Source organism: Eptatretus burgeri, chromosome 23, assembly GCF_056783735.1.
Source record: "Eptatretus burgeri isolate ZD-2024b chromosome 23, Ebu_testis_v1, whole genome shotgun sequence".
Classification (NCBI taxonomy): Eukaryota; Metazoa; Chordata; class Myxini; order Myxiniformes; family Myxinidae; genus Eptatretus; species Eptatretus burgeri.
In genome coordinates this window covers 290,467-302,988 of record NC_140983.1, presented here as the reverse complement: position 1 = coordinate 302,988, position 12,522 = coordinate 290,467, and the positions used below count along the sequence as shown (strand labels likewise).

At 41.1% G+C, this 12,522-nt stretch overlaps 1 protein-coding gene across 3 annotated transcripts in view; it reads left to right on the top strand.

The window, feature by feature from the left end:
* Positions 1-11,484, top strand: part of LOC147007892 (uncharacterized) — a 56,865-nt gene extending 45,381 nt beyond the window's left edge. For 2 of the 3 annotated variants that reach the window (XM_085866078.1, XM_085866077.1), the window contains exon 2: positions 8,886-11,484. In XM_085866078.1, coding sequence (XP_085722204.1) covers positions 8,894-11,119 — 2,226 coding nt within the window. In that variant the 5' untranslated portion in view covers positions 8,886-8,893 and the 3' untranslated portion in view covers positions 11,120-11,484. The remainder of the gene's footprint in view (positions 1-8,885) is intronic. The other variant, XM_085866076.1, reaches the window with a different exon arrangement.
* Positions 11,485-12,522: the final 1,038 nt, after the last annotated feature.

Here is a 12,522-nt window from a genome sequence, read left to right as displayed (position 1 = left end):
CTTTATCACTGCTAGCAGTGATGACCGGGTTCCAAGAAGTCCCGCTTTGATGCAACCCTACTTTGATCAGACACCTGACCTTGACCCATGAAGTGTTTTTTAATTATTATTATTAATTATTAAATTGAATTTGGAATGGGATTAAAATAAATTCAAATCAAATGGAAGACCAAACAGATACAGTCCTGCATTGGAGTAATCAGAAGGGACTCAAACAAGCAAAAATAAAAGATGAAGACATCAGTAGGATGAAGTCATGAGTCATCATCATCATGATTCGCATTTGCGCTGTTACTCCTCTCCCTCAAACCCGTCCAGGAACAGCCAAGTGAGGTTGATTAAAAAAAAAAAAAAATTTAAACCCCATATCAAAAAAATTAATAATTCTGGCTGCCAGACCATACATCCAATCAAGTTTAATTTTAAAACATGTATTCCCCATCACTACTAGAATTTAAAACATGTATTCCCCATCACCACTAGAATTTAAAACATGTATTCCCCATCACCACTAGAATTTAAAACATGTATTCCCCATCACTACTAGAATTTAAAACATGTATTCCCCATCACCACTAGAATTTAAAACATGTATTCCCCATCACTACTAGAAGTTAAAACATGTATTCCCCATCACTACTAGAATTTAAAACATGTATTCCCCATCACCACTAGAATTTAAAACATGTATTCCCCATCACGACTAGAATTTAAAACATGTATTCTCCATCACCACTAGAATTTAAAACATGTATTCCCCATCACCACTAGAATTTAAAACATGTATTCCCCATCACTACTAGAATTTAAAACATGTATTCCCCATCACCACTAGAATTTAAAACATGTATTCCCCATCACTACTAGAAGTTAAAACATGTATTCCCCATCACCACTAGAATTTAAAACATGTATTCCCCATCACCACTAGAATTTAAAACATGTATTCCCCATCACCACTAGAATTTAAAACATGTATTCCCCATCACCACTAGAATTTAAAACTTGTATTCCCCATCACTACTTGAATTTAAAACATGTATTCCCCATCACCACTAGAATTTAAAACATGTAGTCCCCATCACTACTAGAATTTAAAACATGTATTCCCCATCACCACTAGAATTTAAAACATGTATTCCCCATCACTACTAAAATTTAAAACATGTATTCCCCATCACCACTAGAATTTAAAACATGTATTCCCCATCACTACTATAATTTAAAACATGTATTCCCCATCACTACTAGAATTTAAAACATGTATTCCCCATCACTACTGGAATTTAAAACATGTATTCCCCATCAACACTAGAATTTAAAACATGTATTCCCCATCACCACTAGAATTTAAAACGTATTCCCCATCACAACTAGAATTTAAAACATGTATTCCCCATCACCACTGGAATTTAAAACGTATTCCCCATCACCACGAGAATTTAAAACATGTATTCCCCATCACCACTAGAATTTAAAACATGTATTCCCCATCACCACTAGAATTTAAAACATGTGTTCCCCATCACTACTAGAATTTAAAACATGTATTCCCCATCACTACGAGAATTTAAAACATGTATTCCCCATCACCACTGGAATTTAAAACATGTATTCCCCATCACCACTGGAATTTAAAACATGTATTCCCCATCACCACTAGAATTTAAAACATGTATTCCCCATCACCACTAGAATTTAAAACTTGTATTCCCCATCACCACTAGAATTTAAAACATGTATTCCTAATCACCACTAGAATTTAAAACATGTATTCCCCATCACTACGAGAATTTAAAACATGTATTCCCCATGACCACTGGAATTTAAAACATGTATTCCCCATCACCACTGGAATTTAAAACATGTATTCCCCATCACCACTACAATTTAAAACATGTATTCCCCATCACTACGAGAATTTAAAACATGTATTCCCCATCACCACTACAATTTAAAACATGTATTCCCCATCACCACTGGAATTTAAAACATGTATTCCCCATCACCACTAGAATTTAAAACGTATTCCCCATCACGACTAGAATTTAAAACATGTATTCCCCATCACTACTAGAATTTAAAACATGTATTCCCCATCACCACTATAATTTATAACGTATTCCCCATCACCACTGGAATTTAAAACATGTATTCCCCATCACCACTATAATTTAAAACATGTATTCCCCATCACTACTAGCATTTAAAACATGTATTCCCCATGAAGTTTAACGTCGATTGATTCAGCGGTTCCAGAGAAAACATTATTTAATATTCTTTAAATCCAATATGGCTGCCAACCCATGTGACATCAATTATTCCTTAACCTGGTACACGCATGCTTGGGGAACATTTATGTGAATTTTTCTCTTGATCTGTCCAGCCATTCTGGAGAAGAAGGTTTTTATATGTTTTAGTGCAGATACAATATGGCGGCCCAACCATGTGACCGATAATCATACGTGTGAACCTTCTAATCGTCATGGATAGGCGGTCATATGTTTAAAGTTTCGCCTTAATCTGTTGAGCCATTTCAAAGAAGATTTTTGAAGGTTGAAAAACAAACAATGTGGCGACCGAATCGCATGACTGATGACATCATCAAAACATTTTTTTGTATACCCTCAAAAATGTTCATACTGATCGGATGTACCATTCTCCATGTGCAATTATGACATCATAACGAAGGCACCTATGACGTCATAAAAATTCACTCATTCCCCATGAGGAGTACTTGCCATATGCCAAGTTGTAATTTTTTCCTTGGTGTGGTTTAAGAGATCCAGAGGTCCAAAGTTTTTCCGTTTTTCAAAAACCTGTCTGCAAGGAGCATGCTTGAGGGCCTCTGTCTGCAAGGGGTATGGTGATACCTTGGTCTTGACATGGTGGTACATTGGTCCAGTACACCCAGACCCCAAATTTCCCATGGTGGTACTCCTTGGCCCAATACATTATTTGCATCTATAATTTAACCAACTCAGACAAGACCTCGGACAACTATAACTTGGTACAGCCCCAATATATGAAAGCAGGTATACGTTGGTGGTGTGTCTTAATTTATTGAAGGTTTACTTCTTCAGATGTCGGTGATGATGCACCTTTTGGTGTCTGAGAAGCCTTTTTACAAGCTCGGTCTCTTTGACCAACAGAGCCCATAGAAAGTCGACATGCACCCCCTTTCAAAATTTTCACCTTTTGTTACCTTGTTGCCTGGAATTAAATGACATTAAACCAGACTTTTTCCACCTTTATTTTCACACCTTAACGCACAACTTCCAAAAGAAAAACAAATTATACACATTTTAGAAAATTAATTAAAAATACAAAACAAGAATAACTTTGTTGGATATCTCACATACATACACACATAAAAACACACACATACACAGATACATACACACTTACATACACATAAATACATACATACATACATACACACATACACACTTACATACACATACATATACATACACAAACATACATACACACTTCCATACACATACATACACACATACATACACACATACATACATACAGACTTACATAAACACACACGCACATACACACGAACACACACACACACACACACACACACACACACACACACACACACACACACACACACACACACACACACACACACATACACACACACATACATACATACACACTGACATACGCACACATACATGATACACACTTACATACATACATACATACACCCATACATATGTCGAGGGGTCGATCACCCTTTTGTGAGGCATGAAGAAGTCGATGTACTTGAGAGAAAATTGTTTATTATATTTCAATACATGCAGCCGCACGGAGAGTAGGAAACACCAGGAACACCAATTAACAATTGAGGTAACCCGGAGAGTGCTCTGCCCGAATGTTCGAGTCACTCCCTCATATATACACGGTTTTATCTCCAACAAATTCCATCACATAATCGTCCTTCCTTTCATCCATGGACCAGCTGTTTACCAACTGGCTTATGTCCTTTCAACACGTGTGTATTAAGAAAGGTAAGGAGGACGTGAAGTTACTCCGAGATCCACTTACACAATGTTCCTGTGGATCATTCAAGGTTGACCACATTCCTTATCTCTTTACACAATGTTCCTTTGGAACGGCAAGCAGAAATATGTTTTAATTAACTGCAAATGAGTGAATTGAGTTGAGAAGAAACAAAAAGCTTTAAAAAAAGGTACAAATCCCAACATTATATATATATATATATATATATATATATATATATATATATATATATATATATATATATATATATATATATATATATATATATATATATATATATTTGCGAATTCGCACCCGCCGGCGTGCGAACGGCCACGTAACTCGAATCGCGGCACATCGCCCACCGGACGGACAATTCTGTCGTGACCCTCTCGGACTAACGCCGGGAGCTAGTCACGGGTGGGCCTTTCGGCCTCACCACGATCGTGCCAATCGGCCCCCGCGTGGGATAGGGTTGTTCGCCAAATTCGACCTACCTAAGTACCCACGCGGAGGGTAGACTGGGCGATCGCATCTCGCCGCAGGTCGACTCCGGACAGGGGCCACTTAAGCGATCTGTTCCGTACTATCGGGATAACCGAGCGGTATTATCGTTGGCCTCGACGGTTCCGATTAATTATCGGGCGTATTAAGCCCACAACCAACCCTTTACGTGAAACAAGATGGAGATTCAATTAAAGAAAAGACAAAGCGAAACGGGAAAACAGTTCAACATGATGCACATTTATTCCGCGGCACACGGAAAGCACACATATACAATTAAAACAATTATGCACAAAAAGCAGATGTAACAAAAGAAACAATGACGCAGAGATACCACCGACTAGGACCGACACACGGCAACACTTAAACAGTTTTACTTCACCAGACTGGCGCCACACACACACACGTTTACACAGAAACAAAAGAAAAGGGCCACCCTCAAAGACAAGGGGGCAGACGGGGCATGTGGGCCAATATTTGCGCGGGACCTGAAAGAGCGGTCAGGTCCGCGAGACTGGGTGGATCCTACCCGTGTCTTTGTGATGAGCCGCAAATGTGGCAGCGTGACGGTGCTCCGACTTTGTGCTCCTTCGCGGGTTTCGTTGGCACTGCTTGAAGTGGGGTGGGAACGGGGCCCCCCTTTTCGCACTATCTCAGTGTGGGGGAAAAATGGGGGGGATTGTTGTTGCTCTGGGGAAAGAGGATAGCTGGCTTGCTTGGGTCCCGTGACGAGCGATTCCACCGTGACCTCGTCGCCGACCGCCGTCTTCCTGGCCTCGGACCCGAGCTCCTCGGTCTCTTCCCCAATTCTCCTCAGCCGATTGCAGCAAACCACCTGTACGCTCTCGCCTCCCGCCTCCACTCCGCGCTCCAACCCGACTCTGCCCAAAACACTCTCCGCTCTTCCAAGGCCGACTCTCCGCTCTTCCAAGGCCGACTCTCCGCTCTTCCAAGGCGACTCTGCTCAAACCGACTCTGCCCAAACCGACTCTGCTCAAACCGACTCTGCCCAAACCGACTCTACCCAAACCGACTCTGCCCAAACCGACTTTGCCCAAACCGACTCTGCCGAGACCGACTCGACCCAAACCGACTCGACTTTCTGCCACTCTCCGCTCTTCTAAAACCACCTCGACCAAAACTGACTCGACCTTCTGCCACTCTCCGCTCTTCTAAAACCGCCTCGACCCAGATTCGCCCCGCGCTCGGCGCTTTATAGGCCGGCAGGAGAACCCATATGCAAATTTCTGGATCAGAACGAGCTTGGGGGTGGAGCCACGCTCGCCCATTGGATGGAGGAAAAGGGGGCGTGAATCTCCCCTGATCTGAGAATTTGCATATCTCGATTCTACACTGATGCGTCTGGAGGCGGGGCCAAACCGCCCCACGCTTGCTGATTGGACGGATCAGAAGTGGGCGTGCAGCATTCCTGATCCAAATTCTCCTCGGAAAGGCCGCATTTTGCACTCGCGGCTCGACGCACGTCCCGTACGAGCCCAGGACAGCCTGACGCTCGGTGCTCACCGGTGGTGCGGGAATGGCCGTAGAAGGAGAGAGGTGAAGGTGGTGGAGGGTTTATGGTGGTGGTTTATGGCCATGGTGCCGTTTGGAATGGCGGTGATGCGATGTTTGCGGGAGCGAGTTGTGAAGGTAAAGATCGTGGCTGTTGGCGTTGTTGTTGTTGTGAAGCGGCGTTGTGGTTGGTGGTTGTTGTGTGATGGCGGTTGAGACGTGGTTGGTTCAAAATAAAGATATAACATGAGAACGGCTATCTCAAAGGGTCGCAGCCCGAATGAATCACATTTATCCCCTCGAAACAACGGGTTTGGGCTAACTACACATGTACTTTCAGAAATATCTCACCTGCGGGACCTGAATGGTGGTTTGCGAATTTCCACAACCGTAACAATATATATATATATATATATATATATATATATATATATATATATATACAGTATATATATACAGTATATATACTGTATATATATAGTATATATATATATATATACAGTATATATATAGTATATATATATATATATATATATATATATATATATATATATATATATACAGTATATATATAGTATATATATATATATATATATATCTTCTTCTTCTTTCGGCTGCTCCCGTTATGGGTCGCCACAGCGGATCATCCGTCTGATCCGCATAGTGATTTGGCGCATGTTTTACGCCGGATGCCCTTCCTGACGCAATCCTGGTCGCCTCTTACGACACAGGGATATGGTACACCTATTTTAACCGGTACACTGGTACTCACTTCGTCGACGTCGGAAGGATGACAGGCTGAGTCAACCCCCTGGTGTATTAATTCAGTGGCCCAACGGGGCTTGAACTCAGGACCTTTTGGATCCCAAGCCGCTGCCCTCACCACTGCGCCAACACCAGGCTCATACAGTTTGTATATATATATATATATATATATATATATATATATATATATATATATATATATATATATATATATATATATATATATATATATATATATATATATATGAAATGGATACATGTTCGAGCACATCGATGTAATAATCATGTTGTATTTGAATACATTTCTCATTAAAGAGATATAACAATACATTGTGCTATATGATAAAAACTATTTACTTTTTCAAGTGAATTCTCAATCAAGTTTAATTGGCAACATTTTTTGTATCTTTTTATCACCCTGAACCCCATTATGATAATTTTTGGAGAAATTTGCATCCACATCATTGTCACTGAAATATTCAATCACAGGGGAGATATATTTAATTTCTTACAAATGTTATCGATCCCGCCGATTCTTAACGATGTCTTGTCTCAGGGGCATTCAAAAATTGCTTCCCGAACAGGTGGGTGTGGATGCACGTCGGGTTGGGTGGGGAGTGGGGTGGAGTGGGTGTATGTCCGAACGTTATTGAGTTTTACAGGGGGTTGGGAGGTGTTTCTCGACCCATGATGTGACAACCTTTTTCATGACAAATTTAAATGATCTGTGAAGTTTTGGACGTTTCTCGGTGAGCTTTTCTCGATAAGCCATGGCTTTGCCATGAGATTTCACTGTAAGCTGGTCGATTGAAGAAAAAAAGAGCGACACTACCTTTCTGAGAAGATGAAGAAGCAGGAGGAAGAAGAGTCTGCAGCAGGAAAATGGGTTTTCCATTTCAATCTGCAAAAGCAATATGTGTTTTTTTTATTTGTGACCTTACTGCTTTGAGCTCCGAAACACGAAACTTTCTCCGATCAGATTTTTAACCACAATGCACCTAAATCTGCGTTTTAAACGGTCATGAGGAGGTCATTTGGCACACTGTTTCCGTGTTGCAATCCAGAGTTAATTTACTTCCTCACGTGAGTTCATTTATTTACTACAGCTTCACTCCTTCACACCCTGTGCAGCCTGTTAGACCCCATTAGACCCTTTAATACCCGTTTAGACCCTGTTATGGCCTTTTATACCGCTTCACAGACTTTTAGACCCTTTTGAGATGTATCGACCTTCTTCAACCCTTTGAAATGTTTGTGTTTTGATTACTTCCTAATGGAACTTATGACTAAATTACGCACTAATTGCAGGTTGGATCGTCCTAATCACGAATAATTACGAATTGAATTGTGTTTATTATGTAACACCAGCACACAAAACATTATGCAAAATCAGTCCTGGCGAAGGACTGCAATCTCTGATTACCTCTCTTGTGAAGCCTACCCTGATATTCCTGTGGGATAGGGGAAGGCTTATTATGGTATGGAGGTATGGAAGCGATACCAGCCCAGCGTTCTGTGATAGTCATACCGATACGGCGATGGTGATCGATTTCGTCCCGTGTCGATTTACAATTCTGATTTCGCCTTCAAACAAAATCATTTTTAATATAAGTTGTAATTGGAAGTAAAAGAACCGTTCTCATCATGGGGGGAAAAAGCCCCGTGTCGGAATACTTTGAAAAATTACCATGTGTCAATGATGTGTATTTCATATGTGAATACGTATTGGACCATTGGACCATTGCGTATTTTTGGAACTTGCATATAAAGAATGAATTGCTTCGGTTTTTTTATTTTATTTTAATAATATTTATATACCGGTATATCTATACCACTCTGACCCAAATGGTACATTGATATCGAAAAAATCGATATCGACAGAGCCTATTTGCTTTCTTCTCTGAAACTACACATACAATTTCAATGAAACTTGACCACAACATTCCTCACTTGTGATGAACCAAAGTTTATCGACGACAAAATCCGCACTGTTTATGGGGGTCTACGGTGGGGGGGGGGGGTGGGTTGTGATGATGAATTTTTCGATACTGTCCAGTTAATTTTGTGTTTCATTGTCTTTTCAGACAAAGAAATGAAAATCATTTATTTCACCAACTCTGCCCCATTCGACACAGAAGAAAATCCTTCTTGTCAGGACAATGACAAATCGAGCAGCGTCTCTTTCAACAACCACAAAAGTTGTTTACTGGTGAGCAAGCAGATCCAAGGAAATGAGAAACTCAACAAGTGTTCCATTTGTAACGAGGCGTTTACGACTTCATCAAATTCACTTCGTCACCAAAATATACATTCCGGGGATAAACCCCACAAGTGTTCTGTGTGTAACAAGGCATTTGGTGATTCATCAACTTTACGTCGACATGAACGAGAACATACGGGGGTTAAACCCCACAAGTGTTCTCTGTGTCACAAGGCATTTACTCATTCGTCAAGTTTACATCAACATGAACGAATACATTCCGGGGATAAACCCCACAAGTGTTCTGTGTGTAACAAGGCATTTGGTGATTCATCAACTTTACGTCGACATGAACGAGTACACACGGGGGTTAAACCCCACAAGTGTTCTGTGTGCTTGAAGATCTTTTTCTCTTCTTCAGGTTTAAATTATCATCAAAAAACACATTTAGGGGCAAAACCCCACAAGTGTTCTGTGTGTAACAAGGCGTTTCTTACTTCATCATCTTTACATCAACATGAACGAATACATTCCGGGGATAAACCCTACAAGTGTTCTGTGTGTAACAAGGCGTTTCTTACTTCATCATCTTTACATCAACATGAACGAATACATTCCGGGGATAAACCCCACAAGTGTTCTGTATGTAACAAGGTGTTTAATCAATCATCAAATTTACATAAACATGAACGAATACATTCCGGGGATTTACCCCACAAGTGTTCTGTGTGTAACAAGGCATTTGGTGATTCATCAAATTTACGTCGACATGAACGAGTACATACGGGGTATAAACCCCACAAGTGTTCTCTGTGTCACAAGGCATTTACTCAATCTTCAACTTTACATCAACATGAACGAGTACATTCCGGGGATAAACCCCACAAGTGTTCTGTGTGTAACACTGCATTTGGTGATTCATCAACTTTACGTCGACATGAACGAGTACATACGGGGGTTAAACCCCACAAGTGTTCTGTGTGTAACACTGCATTTGGTGATTCATCAACTTTACGTCGACATGAACGAGTGCATACGGGGTATAAACCCCACAAATGTTCTCTGTGTCACAAGGCATTTACTCAATCTTCAACTTTACGTCGACATGAACGAGTACATACGGGGGTTAAACCCCACAAGCGTTCTGTGTGTAACAAGGTGTTTAATCAATCATCAAATTTACATCAACATGAAAGAATACATTACGGGGATAAACCCCACAAGTGTTCTGTGTGTAACAAGGTGTTTCTTACTTCATCATCTTTGCATCAACATGAAAGAATACATTACGGGGATAAACCCCACAAGTGTTCTCTGTGTAACAAAGTGTTTAATCAATCATCAAATTTACATCAACATGAACGAATACATTCCGGTGATAAACCCCACAAGTGTTCTGTTTGTAACAAGGTGTTTTCTCAATCATCAAATTTACATCAACATGAACGAATACATTCCGGTGATAAACCCCACAAGTGTTCTGTTTGTAACAAGGCGTTTTCTCAATCATCAACTTTACATCAACATGAACGAATACATTCCGAGGATAAACCCCACAAGTGTTCTGTGTGTAACAAGGTGTTTCTTACTTCATCATCTTTGCATCAACATGAAAGAATACATTCCGGGGATAAACCCTACAAGTGTTCTCTGTGTAACAAAGTGTTTAATCAATCATCAAATTTACATCAACATGAACGAATACATTCCGGTGATAAACCCCACAAGTGTTCTGTTTGTAACAAGGTGTTTTCTCAATCATCAAATTTACATCAACATGAACGAATACATTCCGGGGATAAACCCAACAAGTGTTCTCTTTGTAACAAGACATTTGCTGATTCATCAACTTTACGTAAACATGAACGAATACATTCCGAGGATAAACCCCACAAGTGTTCTGTTTGTAACAAGGCATTTGTTTCTTCATCAACTTTATCTCGTCATCAAAAAATACACACGAAGATACAACAGAGGTGTGAATCCCGTGTTATCAGGGAAATGACCAAATACCGGGATCTGGAAAATGAAGTCAAAATAACCTGGAAGTTGAAGAGTGTCGACATTGTGTCAGTGATAGCTCCAGCAACTGGAGTGATGAAGAAGAACCTCTGTTAGATCTTCAAAAATATCCCTGGGAATGAATGGGGGTGGGTGAAGGTTTTATCCATTACAGTAGGCTTTTGTGTTTTCTGACATTTTCTACCCACCCCAGGAGTTCGGAGCGAGGAACCAAGAGTTTTGAAAATATTTGAGTTGTGTTCAAGGGGTGTAAAAACGTTAAGGGTAATAGGTAAGTCAGCTGTGGCTCGCTTCCCAAAGCCCCTTATAATTTGTTTCACAAGCTAATTAGGTTTGAGTCGGTAAGTGGGAAGGCTGGAATGGTAACGCCTGCATTGAACCTTGCAGGAGCTCTGGTTCCGGGGAGGGGGTTGTGTTATGATTATGGGGGTAGATGAACTGATTTAATAGTACAGATAGCATTGTATAGTATAGTACGGTCCGTGGACAGGTAGAAGCATTTCGATGTCATTAAGTTGGGGAATCTGTGAGCTTAAGTGTTACGCATCACCACACGGCGGGTGGTGTGGTGTTAATTAGCTGAGGGAGTAAAGAATAAGTTCCCTGAACATGATTACCCTTTGTGATTTTTCCAAATGTTTTTATATACCAAGCCTGGCCGCAAGTGGGGACTGAGTCCCGGAACCAACAACAGGAGAAGCCCCGCCTCCCCGGGTTTGGAGACGAGGAGGCCATGCCCCAGGGGCGGAGGACAGCGAGGGGGATAAAAAGACAGATACAAAATATATATTTCCCCGATTTAAAATCACCATGATGCCTCGAAATATATATATGAAACGTAAAAAAGAACGGAAACCCACGTTTGTAACCCAGGTTTGTATCGTTTCAGATTTGTTGTCCAGCCCAGATCAGATGTCTGAGTTCAATGCCATGGCCTTGTGGTGCTTTTTGTGGCCTCTCGACATAAACCACATGGCTAAAAGTATGTGGACACCTGCTCGTCCAACGTCTGATTCCAAAATCATGGGCATCAATATGGAGTTGGTCTCCCTTTGATGCTTTTACGGCCTCCACTCTTCTGGGAAGGCTTTCCATCAGGTGTTGGAACATTGCTGCGGGGATTTGCTTCAATTCAGCCACAAGAGCATTAGTGAGGTCGGACATTGATGTTGGGTGATTAGGTCTGGCTCACAGTCGGCTTTCCAGTTCATCCCAAACGTGCTCAATGGGGTTGAGGTCGTCGGATGATTAACTCGGTCAACCGAATTTTCAGGGTTAACTGGGCAGTGGTGGTGGAGTTTGTTGATTTACCTGTAAAAATGCGTGGTTACTTTTCTCCCCGGGACCTAAGAAAGCACACTTGCCCAGACTTAAAAAAAATTAAAGAAACCAAGTGAGAAATGACCGCACTGTGGTCACAACCTGGGAGGCAAAAAGACAAACCCAGGCAGTGCATAATCAGCAGAGGCCTCCAGGGCTTGTGTGTTCGACCCACCAGA